Source organism: Megalops cyprinoides, chromosome 17, assembly GCF_013368585.1.
Source record: "Megalops cyprinoides isolate fMegCyp1 chromosome 17, fMegCyp1.pri, whole genome shotgun sequence".
Lineage (NCBI taxonomy): Eukaryota > Metazoa > Chordata > Actinopteri > Elopiformes > Megalopidae > Megalops > Megalops cyprinoides.
Genome location: NC_050599.1, coordinates 28,344,621 through 28,359,463, shown reverse-complemented (window position 1 = coordinate 28,359,463; position 14,843 = coordinate 28,344,621). Strand labels below are relative to the sequence as shown.

The 14,843-nt window shown below is 44.2% G+C and overlaps 1 protein-coding gene across 1 annotated transcript in view; it reads right to left on the bottom strand.

The window, feature by feature from the left end:
- LOC118791858 (nesprin-2-like) overlaps positions 1-13,560 on the bottom strand; it is a 112,426-nt gene extending 98,866 nt beyond the window's left edge. The window contains exons 1-9 of the mRNA XM_036549341.1: positions 13,464-13,560; positions 9,545-9,606; positions 7,811-7,906; positions 7,637-7,714; positions 6,970-7,062; positions 6,598-6,785; positions 1,658-1,857; positions 1,064-1,164; positions 808-897 (exon numbers count right to left, since the gene is read on the bottom strand). Coding sequence (XP_036405234.1) covers positions 808-897; positions 1,064-1,164; positions 1,658-1,857; positions 6,598-6,785; positions 6,970-7,062; positions 7,637-7,714; positions 7,811-7,906; positions 9,545-9,606; positions 13,464-13,560 — 1,005 coding nt within the window. The remainder of the gene's footprint in view (positions 1-807; positions 898-1,063; positions 1,165-1,657; positions 1,858-6,597; positions 6,786-6,969; positions 7,063-7,636; positions 7,715-7,810; positions 7,907-9,544; positions 9,607-13,463) is intronic.
- Positions 13,561-14,843: the final 1,283 nt, after the last annotated feature.

The following is a 14,843-nucleotide window of genomic DNA, read 5'->3' as shown; positions in this document are numbered from 1 at the left end:
TAGCAATGTCTTACCCATCATGATGTTATGCATCATTTTTTGCAATGATATTTATGATCTGCCCAATCGAGATCAGCGTTTTTTGAGTTTATGCAATTTGCTCTAATATTTAGCTCAGGACAGTCAACTTCAGATGCAAAATAGAAGCAGTGGATATTCTCTACTGTAAGAAAAGGACTAGCCACACGACACGTGTTGACATTTCTGTGCCCATCCAGGGAGGCAATATTTGCAATACTGCTCAACATCAGCGGTATCTGGGACTATTTCCAACACAGGGCATCAATGATATAATCAACAGAAATGAGGTCAGAGACCTGGTATCAGATTTTGGTAGGAGGGTGCTGCTTGGAGCCTCCCAAACATTCAGTCACAAACATGGAAACACAAGCAAACTTCGCTAGGTTATTTATGGCAGAAAGGATTTTTACATCAACTACCCCCAACAACCTGCTGACTCTGGATCAGCATAAAATACAAAAGGAAACTTTTTTCATCCAATTGTTGCTTTTGCATAAGGCATTCATAGTAGCTGTGTTGTTTCCTGGTTTTAACTGTATTGCCCATATGAATGAATGTTATTATTTCTCTGCAATGGCCTGCAATGATCAGCACTGTCACATTGTAAGGATTTTGCTGGAGAGTGAGTGCTTCAGCACAAGTCTCAAGTCAGTTCTCTGGGTAGTAGGTTTATGATGACATGCTGAATGATGGAGGAAAGAAGGAGGGACACTGGGTCAGAAGAGAGGGAAGTGGGAGAGGCATGGGGTAGGCAGAGCAGCAGGTGGGTGGGGTAAGCAGGGCTACCTGGTGCACAGGGGAGGCGGCCACAGCAGGAGTGAAATGAGAGGGCAGATGGACAGGAGAGAGGCATGTGGGTGGAGTCAGGGAGTGCACCTGCTCCAGGTCGCCGGCAGGGGGAGAAAGAGGACAGAGTTACCAGGCTAGCATTTCACCATGACAGTCAGAAGGATCGGGACAACAGAGCCAGATGGAACGGATCACCATGAAACCCTGAAAAGCAACACCAGGAACAATATTGACCTGGAAATGGATCACTCACCTGGGAATCCTCTTCAGGCACAGATAGGTCTTTGGAATACTGCAGGAACTGGGCCACATACGTCATGATGGACTTCTCATCTGGGTCTTTGATATCAACATCTGTACAGAGCCGCGATTAAAGGCAAGAATGTTATATTATGAGCAGATATTCCGCTCTGGTGTTCCCATTTTCTGGCTAAGAGGGGCTGCTTGGTAACAGGAAGTTTAGGTGTAGCCTGTGTTCCTATTGGTACTACAGGGTTTGTGTTTTAGACCACACCCCATCAAGAATGTTCATAATGAGCCAGCAAATCAGAACACTTCCAAAATGGCAGAGACAGAATTTCATAATATAGAGAGCACTGTCCTGGATATGTGGTCCATGCGTGAAGAATCCATGATTAAGATGGGTAAAGACTTCAAAACACTACATACACAGCTTCTGTTGTCCAGCAGAAGACCAACAGATGTGAGGCCTTCCTGGAAGTGCAAGCAGGGTGGCACACTGCACCCCCTGCAGCTCCAGCATCCAAAGTCAGAGCAATATGGCTAACTGTAGCAAAAAGCCAGCGCTAGTGCTGTCTGGTACTGAAGTTCGGCCTAGCCAACTCACCCTCTGGCTCCAGCAGCCTGGGAATCCGCAGCTCCCTCTCCGCGAGCCGGAAGGCTTCCTCCAGGTTCTGCTGGTTGGTTCTGTTTTCGGCCTCTGACAAGTCCACGAGGTCGGGGCGCAGGGAATGGAGGATGGCCAGGAAGACTACGCCACTGCGCCAGCTGGACTTGAAGTCTTTGATGTTGAGGGTGCAGCCGGCCCTGAAGGAGTAGGGGAAGGGGGGGTCAGACCAGGACACAGACTCTCCCCCTGGGACTTGTGTTGTTTTAGGGGAAGCTTCTAAGTATGAGGGTTAAGGGGGACACTGTGAGGACTCAAAAGATCAATCTGACCATAAAACAGCACTTTTGTGTTATTTCCTTTGCAGGGAAAGTATCATACTACTCCTGCATGCGTATGTGTGCCTGTGTGTCTGAGTATGTGTGTGTGTGTGTGTGTGTGTGTGTGTGTATACAGTACCAGTGTGTATATACAGTACCAGTCAACCAGTCTTTTTTCGTCTAGATGCACGTTTTCGTCTTTTACAGCTAATGCCTTTATCGATGAGCTCCCTACATCATACAGCCTTTACAATGAAATCTCCCCTAGCTTATGATCAAACCCTAGCTTAACTGAAATTAATCAACTCACAGACAGTATCGATTCTGCCTTACGTAAAACTCTGGATGCTGTTGCTCCCCTTAAAGTGGAAATGAAACAGCCTAATTTTGATGAGTTTTGTACAGAATTAAGTGTGTTGGAATTTATTTTGAGAAACTTTTAGATATAAAATGATTACACGTTAAATTATAATAGATTTATGTTTGGTACTAACTTATGCTTTCGCTCTGGCTCGCCGCCATATTGCCATTGCGTCACTGACCACATCATGAGGTTGGTTAGTTGGAAAGTTGACCAAGGAAGACAGCAGTTGCGGCGGTGGTACGTAGAATTTCGAGAGAAAAGTAATAAAAAAAAATCAATAAAATCATTTTAAAATCAATATTTTGTGTCAAATTATTGATTTCTTTAGTAAGTAGCCATGTAAGTAGCCATGTAATAAGCTGATACAGCTTTGTGTCGGGGTCCTGCATCACCCCGTCGGGGTTTATTTTGCAATAATGGCTCGCTGTACATTATCCCTTACATATTATCTAATCATTATCTTGTAAACTAGATGGCTGTGCTTTGACGGGAAAAGACGTAACATAACCCTGGTCGTACCTCTTTCTGCTCTGCCAGATGGGCGTGCCGTTGGGCCCTTTCCTTACGGCGCACAGCTACTTCTTTGCTATTAGACTGGGTCGGATGGTCTGTACACCCAATCTTATAAGAGGAAAAGTCAAACACAAGGAGCGGCCTCGGACTTCAGCTTGTTGGTCCGGCGAACCACCAGTACGCCTGACTCTTGTTCACATTGTCCTCGTTTACAAAGTGCTCGCTACAAACCCTAGCATCATGGCTAACTGGGGGATTCTTTCATTTCAGTGCATCTAGCCAACGATAAAGAACCGCTTGCCGCTTAAGAGGCAAAGTATGAAAGTGTACAATCTTTCTTTGTTTTTTGACCCCATAAAATTCATTGCTGCATCCAGGGGCAATACAAAAGTGACCCCCTTGCATCGCTTTTTAGTTTGGCTTTTCTTATTTTCCATTGAGTCAGTGATTGTCAGTGCTGTCACTAGTTAGCTAATGTGAACTAATGTGGAATGTCCAAGACAACCAACCTCATGACGTCACATTCTACGCTAAAACAAGATGGCGCTACACTTGTTTCAAAAAATGTAACTTAGATTACTTATTATTTTTAATCCAGTTTCACTGACAGTGTTAAACCTATAAGGATTTTTAGAGTGGGAATCCATCTTGTAAATTATGCTAACTACATCTAGTGTTTCATGTCCACTTTAAAAGGAAGAAAATCACAGTCAAAAAGCTAGCACCTTAGTACAATGACCATACCCATGCTCTCAAACAAGTTATGCAAAAACTCCAAAGAAAATTAGAAGTTTTTTTCCTGCATGGAAGGAAAGTCTCCTAACGTATAAGCATGCCCTCATAGCTGCCAGATCCAAATATTTCTATACCCTTACTGAGAAAAATAAGGACAATCCTAGGTATCTGTTTAGCACTATCACCAGATTAACTAAGAGTCCTGCATCAATTAACCCTAACTTGCCAGCAATTTATAGTAGCAATGACTTCATGAACTTCTTTGATAGTAAAAGCATAAAGACACAATACAAAAATTTCCATCAACTTCTCTCTCCTGCCTGGCCAGTCCCTTCGCAGACAACATAGGTATGTCTATTAGGCCTACCTCGTGCTTTGACTTTTTAACCCATTGCATTTAATGACTTTTTTTCTTTAATCAATTCATCTAAAATCTCTACCAGCCAACTAGACCCCATACCATCTGGCTTCCTAAAACAACTACTACCTGCAATTGGTACACCACTATTAAATCTTATCAACGCCTCCCTTACGTCTGGACACGTACCTCAGTACTTTAAAGTAGCAGTTATCAAGCCTATTCTGAAGAAGCCCAATCTCTCTCTTCTCTCAAAAATCCTGGAAAAAGCAGTATCAAAGCAACTCTGTGCATTTTTACACTCTGACAACATTTTGGAAGTTTTTCAGGCTGGGTTTAGACCTCATCATAGTGCCATCGACCATTGTATCCTCCTCGACCGCCTTGAAAACCTGGTTGGCATAAGAGGACAGGCTCTATCTTGGTTTAAGTCCTATATCAGAGCAATATCAGTTTGTCTCTATTAACAATGAATCTTCCGCTTGTTCCAGAGTAAGGTATGGTATACCTCACGGATCCGTGCTTGGGCCTCTGCTCTTCTCGTTATATATGTTGCCTCTTGGCAATATCATCCGTAAACACGACATTAGCTTCCACTGTTATGTGGATGACACTCAGTTATACATATCAGTCAAACCTGATGTCCCTCTGAATATATCAAACATGGAGGCCTGCCTAACAGACGTAAAGAATCAGATTGCCCGAAATTTTCTCCTCCTCAACAAAACTGAAATATTGACTGTTGGCCAAAATTCAATCAGGAGCAAATTCACTCATTTTACACTAGACCTTGACGGTGTCTCCCTTGCCTCAAGTGCAGCTATCAAAGACCTTGGTGTTGTTATTGATCCTGAGCTCTCTTTTGAATCTCATATAACTAACACCTCTAGGACAGCCTTCTTTCATTTGAGAAATATAGCCAAAATCAGGAAAATTGTATCAATTAATGATGCTGAAAAGCTAATCCACACCTTTGTAACATCCAGATTAGACTACTGTAATGCCCTCTTGTCAGGATGTGCAAATGTCTCACTAAAACCCTTTCAGCTCGTACAAAATGCAGCTGCTTGTATCTTAACTAGAACTAAACGCCCCTCTCCTATGGAACAGCTTACCCACTGAGGTTTGGGGAGCAGACTCTCTCTCGACCTTTAAGCCTAGGCTCAAAACATATCTATACAGTAAATTCTTCAGCTGAGGGACATGGCCTGGTGCTGGCATGGACCATAGAGTCTCTGGTGGACTAAGTGGTCATTAGCCGTGATCTGGTGTTGACTCCCTCATGATTACTTACATTTACATTTATTCATTTGGCAGACGCTTTTATCCAAAGCGACTTACATAGGTTACAGCTCTTTACAATGTTATCCATTTATACAGCCGGATATTTACTGAGACAGTTGCGGGTTAAGTACCTTGCCCAAGGGTACAGCAGCAGTGTCCCAGCGGGGATCGAACCGGCAACCTTTCGGTTACGAGTCCTGTTCCTTAACCACTATGCTACACTGCCACCCATTATGCCGGTCTCTTACCTCCTGTCCCCTAGGTATGCTGCCATAATGTTAGCTTTCTGGGGTTTTTTCCTTGTTGCACACTGGCATCTTTTTCCCTGCCCCTCCTCTCCTGCCTCTCTGCTGTACATCCCTGCCACTCTTATCATTCACTAACCCATGTTTTTCAATTTTGTTTTCCCCATCTGGCTCCGGGCTCCTGCCTGGAGCTGTAACTCAATCACTTCGGGACCTCCAGCTCAGCTTCCTCATTGTCATTTCTGTGGACCCCTCCATGTATCAAGAACTGGACCCTCAAGGACTACATGCCATGCATATTCTGCTGTATAACTTTTAAGATTTAAGATTTACAAGACTCATTGTGTCTTACACACCTACATTGCTCTGTCTTACTACCTACATGTTTCACCATTCTTACGTACTGTTAAGAACTTCATAGTAAATTCTTTACTACTCTATTTGTCCACCCAGTGCCAGCCAGAAGCAGATGGGCTCCCCCTCTGACCCAGGTTCTGCTCAAGGTTTCTTCTTATTAGTCACAGAGTTTCTCTTTGCCACTGTCGCCTTTGGCTTGCTCTGAGGGGGTATCAGGCCTGGAATACCGATGTATAGCTGCTTTGTGACAACTCATGTTGTAAAAGCCCTATATAAATAAACTGAATTGAATTGAAATTGAAAGTCTGGACATACCTGATTAAGATGTTGGGAAACATGCATTCAAAGATATTTTGAACTAAAGACTTATGCTTAAATGCTTAAAATTTGTTTCTGAGAAATATGTAAATAGTGAAGTTGATGTGTATGCATTAAATTATTTTCAAAAAATCTTTAATTAAAAATATATATATTTTTGGCTATTTTGAAAAATCTAAAATGTAAGATAGTTTTGATTTGTTTGTAACACTTTTTTTCATAATTCCATCTGTGTTATGTTTTGATGTCTTAACTATTATTCTAAAATGTGTAAGATAGAAAAAATAAATAAAGAAAAATGTGTCCAAACTTTTGACTGGTACTGTATGTGTGTGCGTATCTGTGTGTGTGTGTGTGTGTGTGTGTGTGTGTATAGGTGTGTGTGTGTGTCTGTGTGTGTGTATGTGTATGTAAAGCTTTTGTGTGTCTGCTTGTTACAGGCTGACCTGCTGCACTGCTCCCTGACCCACAGCAGCAGGGCCTTCTTGGCTGAGATGCGGAAGCGGGCGTGGAGGGGCGATGCCCGGTGCTGGGCAGGGCTGCTGCGGGGAGAGTCCTGGCTGCCCAGGGACTCCAGTGACTCCAGCGACGAATGGCGGGAGCTGAAGGACAAGGTGTTCGCCAGCTCCTCGATCTGGAACCACAATGACGAGGGGAGGGGTCAGTAATGAATGATGAATCCCCATTTACTTTCAAAAAGCAAATCTGAGGCTCCTCAAAAATGCCAGGCAGCTGGCTATTTTGGAAACGGTAGTTCTATGTATCATACAGAACCTTTGAGCAACCTGTTGAATCCATATCCATGTGGCAATACTCACGTGACAGTGCAGGATAATGGACCACACCAGACCCAGGATGATGGAGGGACGGCCATCGATGATGTCAGGGACATTGATGTTCACCAGTTTGATCTGTGCAAATTGGAGAGCAGATTGTGGATACACACAATCTGCTAAACTGAGGCACTGACATGACAACTGTAACTTCTTCTACTGAAAGGATAACACTCTTGCATGATCAATGTGGTCCACACACTATACTATCACAGATTTTCTTTGGAATGTGCCCTTTCACTACCTGCCTCACTGCCCCAATCCGCTCCCCTTTTTCCCACTTGCTCCTCCTCTTCCCTAGACCCACAATGTCTAAGTGTCAAAATGAGTCCAGGTTCCAGCCCCGCCCCCATTTTTACCATCACCACCATAATCAAAGTCCCTCTGAGACCAGCCAACATTCCACCCCCTGAACCTCCATGACCCCCCCCCCCGCCATAAGCTCTCACATTTAGCTCTCACATAGTCATTTAGCAGACACCCCTCTCCAGAGCAACTTCCAGAAGTGGATGCAAGAGCTAACAGCAGAGATGATCCCGTATCATCAGTGTTACAACTGATAATGGGAGACAGTACATAACTCAGCATTCTGTGTCAGTAGTCGGTGCTATAGTTTGTGTAACAGGGAGTTGATGACATAGCATATTCTCACTGATTTCTTCTTCAGAAAGTTCAGGGCTGTTTCAATGTTGCTCCTGTGCTGGAAAACTCCCCGGCCCTTCTCTCGTTTCTGTGGGACGGAGGGAGGGAGGGAGGGTCAAAGGTCAGCTCACGGCAGTGTGGCGGTTGTATGGGGCAGGTTCTCCAGGGTCACAGGGTTACTCACCATGCGCTGGCTGCTCATCACCTCTAGCAGGTCCAGCAGCCGTGTCCCGTCCTGCAGGTCTGAGAACAGGTCCAGCACCACTGAGGGAGGGGTCCTCTGAGTGAGAGAAAGAGAGAGTGAGCAACCATCACCCAACGTCCAGCAAGCATGATGGACCTGATTTTTGAACACAGTGCAGCACCATAAGCATAGCTGGAAATGGAGTGAGAGGTACTGCAGTCACCAAAAAGCCAACGAACAGTGAATCTCCATCTTGGCAAGTGAAAACTATCTTTGGCATGTTGAAAACAGCAAAAACTCCTCTCTGCAATTATGTCCTGAACATCAGACATCTCATCTCATAAACAGTGTGTACATTACAGTTGATGTTGAAAGGTCAATGGCTTTTACAATGATGGACTTTGGCAGGTGGGAAATGTCTCATTTTGTTGAAAACAGCAGATTTGCAACAAAGATTTGCATTTGGAATGTTGTGACTAGCAATTGTGTGCAGGACTTGTCGACACACTCATGCATTTCCCAGAGTGCTCTGGCATTTTCCTCACCGTGACAGTCAGACACAGTGTGCAATTAAAGGCTTGTTTACACCGTTAACAACCAGTTAACTGTGACTCCTCTGCTCATTATAACAATCACTGTCTTTAATAGGCAATAAACAGGTAATACGATGTCTGTGTTTGCATATGAGTGAGGTCAGGAGTTAGACCCCAGTTACAATTAGACCTCAAGGTATATAGCTCACTAAATGCTGACTGCAAAAGAGAATTAATTAATTAAATTGTATGTTTGCCTTTAAATTACAAATTAAATAAATATATTGAGTGCTCTAGGTGTCATTTGGCCCAGCCAGGAGAAAGCAGCTAAAAAAATAAACAATAATCAACATACTACAGAATCCAGAAAAAATGAATCCGAAATCATAAATAACAAGCCTCTGTGCAAATCAATATGCAGCTTGCTGGCACCTCTTAGGCAAGCCAGCTTGCTGTCCCTTCTTTCAACTGAAAGCTGTTTATTAGAGGCATAGTAGTATGGATGTAACATTCATAAAGCCAAAAAATTGCCAGGATCTCCTTTTCAGTTACACAGATTGTAAAGAGTTCATTGGTCCACAGCAAAGCATTCATTACTTTCTGATGACACCATGTACCAGTCTGGCTGGTACCGGACCATGAGGCGGGGAGGGGTGGGGACTGTGGGAGTGGGGGCAGGGGCTTCGGCTCAGGTTGCACCCTGTCTGATCTCCCTGGGCTCTATAAATAGCTCCTCCTGCAATCACATGCACTGAGGTCCTGTGCCAGCAGGGGGCGGGAGCGTGTCTCCCTGAGGGGTGAAGTGGCACTTTTAGGTCTGTGTTTATATATACATTCACACAAACACACACAACCACACACACAAACCGCGTTCATTCACTTAAGATGTGTGTAGAAGGTGGAGCGCTGTGTTTGTACCGTTAAACCTTCCTTTTGTCACAGCCAGATTGCTAAAGCAGTTTTTTCTGGTTTGGTTCACCAATACTTAAACTGCCCCTACATGCAAAGACAGAGTCTGATGATAATAAAGCCTCTCATTTAACCATAAATTTTGAAATGCAAGACTTTATTGCAAAAGTACTCCTTCGTGTCCCACAGCTAAAGATCTGGAATTACTGGATTATCTCCACCAGTGAAGTAGTTATCCTATAGTGGGGAAATAGTTTCTACCAATGGTGTGGCACTTTCACTTTGATCTCACCTTGGAGAGCTGGGCATTGATCCAGTTGGTGAACGTCCTCTTCTGAATCTGCTCCTGCTCCACTGTTGGGGACACAGAGACACACTCAGGGGAGGGACAGCTGGAACAGCTACCCTAACTAAAAGCACACTAAAAACACAAGTGACCCTCTGAGCCTTGCTGCTGTGCTGGGGAAATCTCCCAGACACTCCCGGCAATAAGAAAACGATCAGCTGAGCTTCTTCTATAATCAAAGCTGTGAGTTAACACATTAATGCTAAAAACAGTTTTGCAAATCAAAACCACGTTCCAAGATTGCAGTGTTGTGGGGGAATCACAGATTTAGCCTTTACCTACATTAAATAGTACCAGAGGTGGACACCGTGGCTTAAGAAAGTAAAAGTCCTGCCACCTATTTGTTTCACCCATGCACTACACCAGCTGAATGTAATTAGCACAACTCTTCAGCCAGGTAGAGGAGCTAATTAGTGAAATCACCTTGTTCAGTCAATGGCTAGAACAAATACATGGCAGGACTTAAGCCAGGGTGTCCACCTCTGAACAGTACACAATAATGCACTGTGACCACATGAGGTTTTCCTCAGCCCTGGTAATGAATGGGTCTGCATCTTCCCTGCATGTCAGAAACCACTTCGAATATAAAATCTGCTGAACAGCCTTCATTTCATTGATATGAATTCTTTCCTGAGCAACTTTTGCTCCACTTGGTATTGCAAATGTAAAATCCTTAACAACCAATTTTCTGATACACCCATCCAGCTGGAATGTGGTATAGCTCCTGAGGAATTAAAATGTTTCTATGAGAAAATTAAGCTACTACAACAGTATTGTAGCGGTCTATATTTAGTGTTTCAGGCAGTGTGGGAGCCAATATTTTCTGTGTTGCAGCAAAAGGCAAATTCCTTTCCAAACTTTCCTTTCATTGAACAGAATAGCATTAGGGAGCTTAGAATAAATTCCAACACCTGTTACCTCACTAAATGTCATTCACTAGTCATACTCTGGAACACAACAGACCTAAACACTGTGCAGGCGTTCACCTGAACACAAGCATTCTCCACAGGCGAACCAGGGCAGTCAACCTACCACTGTCAATGAGGACTCTCAACACCGAAAGTTCCTCTGTCACAGCTCTGAACCCTCCCTCCATTTCCTCTCCAGTTTAAATCCTCTCTCTTCAGTCAGTCTGCATGTTTTAAGTCTTCCCAGCTGGGCCAGGTTGATTCCAAGAGCACCTGACGTGTGGAACACCCCTCTAGTAGGTGACCCGTGCCCGTTCCCTTTGACGTGCTAATGCTAAGGTCGCTCTCTTTGGGGTCTGACTGCCAGGGATCTCCTTAATCTTAGAAGCCGGCTGGTGTTTTGGTCTCCGCTGGGGTCAGACACTACCAGAAACTGTGGGGTGGCCGCCAAGTCAGTGACTCAGACAGAGAGGGGCCAAGTGGGGCCAATGACAGGGGGGTGGGTCTGAGACAGTGTTCATAGAGATATTGCTCCCCCCAGAGCACACGGTTCAGGTCACATTGGTTCCACAGCAGTTCTTTCAATATTCTATCAATGAGGAGACAGGTAACTTTTCTGACCTGAGAGAGCTCTATCAACCTAAATTGGTAGCAGTACATATGGTAAAATAGGGCATTGTAACTTATGCACATCAGAATTAAACCTTCCATTGGCTGTCACATGGTGAAGTGAAAAGCAGCATCATTATTTATGTATTAATCATTATTATTATGAATGTGCTTGGCATAGTTCCTGATCAAGCATGACTGACATGGGCCAGTATGCACAGCTCACAGATGTTTACTCAAACAGTCAAAGTTAAACCTCTTGCTCAAGGGCACAGCAGCAGTATCCAACCCAATTTACGCTTCACTGCTATGCTCTGCTGCACTGTAGCCATTAAGCACACAGGGCCAGTGCTGCGGTAGAGTGTTCATGGAAATGTCCCTCTAAACCAGCAACACATGTGTTTGACTCCCAGGTGAGACACATCTGTTGTCCTACTGAGGAAGGTGCTGAACCTGCATTGCTTCAGGAAACACCTCCCTCTGTAAGTGGACATTACACACAATGGGAGCTATGCAATTTGCCCTGTGTATCAGGTGATTCATTCAATAAAATAATGCACCCTTTAAGGTTTAAAGGATCAGCCAAGAATGCAAAGCATTGCAATTAACCTGTTTACCTGTTGCAGGTAAATGCCCTTAGCATTTGCCTCTGTGCTTTGAGATTATGTGGGGTGAAACAATGGGCCTCATTTAAATGAATTCAAGTGGAGCTGGTGTTAAGCCAGTGGATTCCTGGCAGAGCTGACAACAACGGACCAAAATCATGCCTGATTCATGCCAGCTGAAAACCCGTCCTGGCAGAAACTCTGGTGGCTGAGTTCTGACCCCGCCCTCGTGCAGAATTCCTGAGCATTGAGCGTTCCCAGACAGGAGAGGCCACACCCCCCCAGGTAGGGCAACCTCGTTCGGCCCCTGTGCGTCTCAAACGAATTGTGAGCCGAGCACAGCGCAAACCTCGCTGCATCTCGTTTGAAAGGAATGACCCATTCTCATCATTAAACTTCCTCTGTTCTCTTAACAGCATCATAATGAGGACAACATTTCTGCCAGCCTAATGTCATTTTGACTCAACCTGAAATGATCCAATAATCATCCAATAAACTTTATTGGATGTAAATAAACCTCAACAGCAATAACTGCGGTAGAAGGCAGTAGAGATGGACACTAATATTTCAGGCAGCCATGAAAGGTAGCAAATTAGATTAAGATGACAGTAAATCTAGAGGGAAATCATTGTTCCAGTTTGGTCTTGAGTGATCTAAGGCTGTATGACGGTGCTCAGTTAAAAAGCAACACTGTCACCCAATATTGATTGTTGCACCAGTATTGTGGAACAGGGAAATCTAATGATCAAAGTGGATCTTCAATTGTTCTTTGTCATTCTTCTCTCATTCCACTTGCAATCACCTTAAGGAAGTTTTATGAGAATTTGCTATAGACAGTGCCTTAAGTTTTGGGTCATGATTTTCTCTGACTGTGCAGAAAGGTGGGCTAGTGCTTCCATACATGACTAAACTTAGACTACACTGGGAGTTAGACTAACAGTCTGATTGAAATAAGAACAGCAGGAACAGCAATTACAGCAATAATAATGATGATAGTGATGACAGTGGTCAACAATAGTGATAGGTTGCATTTATAAAGTATCTTTGTAGTATACCTTTCTCGAAACACTTCACAGTGTATGAGTTCACTTCAAAGTGACCCACCTAAATGACCACCAGTGTGCAGCACCCACTTCAGAGACAGCCGTTTGGGACCAGAACCCTCACATTTAGCCAATGAATCTACACTGGGGATGATACCATAGCCTGATCTGAATAGCCAGGTGAAGAATTTGGCCAGGGCACCAGCGAACAGCCTAATCTTTGCCATGAGTGTGCTGGGTATTAAATAACCACAATGCTGTGGAAACAAATGACTCAGCAACAGGGCTGCTGGGAATTCAGCTGGTAAATGCACTGACCAGCCTTAGAAAGGAGGCGGGGCTCAGGTGGAGGGGTTCAGGACATTTCCCCAGCTGTTTTCTCCAATATGATCAGTGCATTCCATATGTGCTTTGAACAGTTCCTTTCCCACACACATGAGCACACACATAGAGACACACACACAGACCTTCAGCTCCGCGCCCCTAGTGACAACCCCCACCATGTGACCATTGCCATGGGACGCGGAGTTCTTCCATGAAACCCAACACCCTGTTCCCTGTGTGATGTTGTGACCTCAGCAGAGCCTCAGCTGGCATCCCGTCTGGGGGTCACGCTCTACATGCGCTTTTTCTCTCCCTCAGAGACAGCAACGCTAGTGGCAGCTGGAGAATCAAAGAGCTCGCCGCTGCCAGGACTGACCCAGGAACGGTGTTCTGTGGCGAGGTGCCATGCCTTTGAGTAAGGCCTCATTGCTACCAGGAAGGATCCAGGAATGGCATTCTGTGACAAGTGCCATGTCTTCGAGCAGAGCGTCATCACTGCCAATACTGATCCAGGAAAAGCTTTCTGCGGCAAGTCAGTTTAGCCCCTTCCTCCGTCTTTACCTGACCTCTATGCAAAGAGAAGAGCCATCTTCATTCAGAATCCTTTCACTGAACTCACAATATAGGTTACTTTGCAGTCAAATAAATCTCTATGGACAAGAACCTATTTTCTCTCCTCTCTCTGCCTCTCTGTTCAATTTAATTCAATTCAATCCAATAAGCTTTATTGGCATGACAATTAAATTTGTTTCCAAAGCTATTTTTGCAGTAAATTAGTGACAACAGTATGAACAATATTAATAATGTAAAAAGAAGTTAATAATATTAATGTTGATATTAACGGAAGATGAATGTATTGATCTGTAAAGAATTACATAATATCATATGTTAACATACACATGTTTGTGTCTGCCTCCCTCTCTGTGTAACTCTGTACACAGGTCCCCTCTCTCTATATATAAAACTGTAGAAAGGTCCCCCCTCCCTCTGTAGATAGATCCTCTCTCTCTCTCTCTCTCTCTCTCTCACACACACACACACACACACACACACAAACTCCCAGTGTAACTGTGGATGGGTCCCCCTCCCTCTCTCTCTATCTGTAAAATTTTAGATAGGTCCCCCCTCCAAGCAAACCTGCAGATAGTGCACCACCCTCTCTCTCTCTGAGGAAAAATGTAGATAGATCCCTGTCTCCTCTTTGTTTAACTCTGCAGATAGCCCTCCCCCCTCTCTCTGAGTTAAACTGTATATTGGTCCCCTTCCTCTCTCTCTCATTCACTGTGGTGACTCCACTGACTCATATCTATGGGTATACTGCAGAGTCTGACTGTATAATACAGTTTGAGTAGCAGATAAGGTTGCCAGCGAAAACTGAGAGGACAACAAACAGTACATTCTGGACACTTCCTGATATGAGGCTGACAATGTGAGATGGACATTGCATCCATATCCATGATGTCCATCACATATAACTGCTAAAATAGAGGACACTCAATAAAGAGCTGTTTATCAGTATCTGTGGTGTCTATAAATACTGAAGTTTGTTGAGAAACAGACTCAGCTTTGAACATCAGCATGTACTGTGTCTCTGTTTGGCTCCTTGTTTTTTGCTGAAGCGGCATTCTCAGATGTTCGGTTCTTGACGGAAAAGTGTTTGCCCAGTGACAGCCATCTCACTACATTGGACACAGAGCTTCACCGAAACCCCTAGAAGCAGCCAAACCTCGGGATTCGCTCTGACAGACCGCCTCGT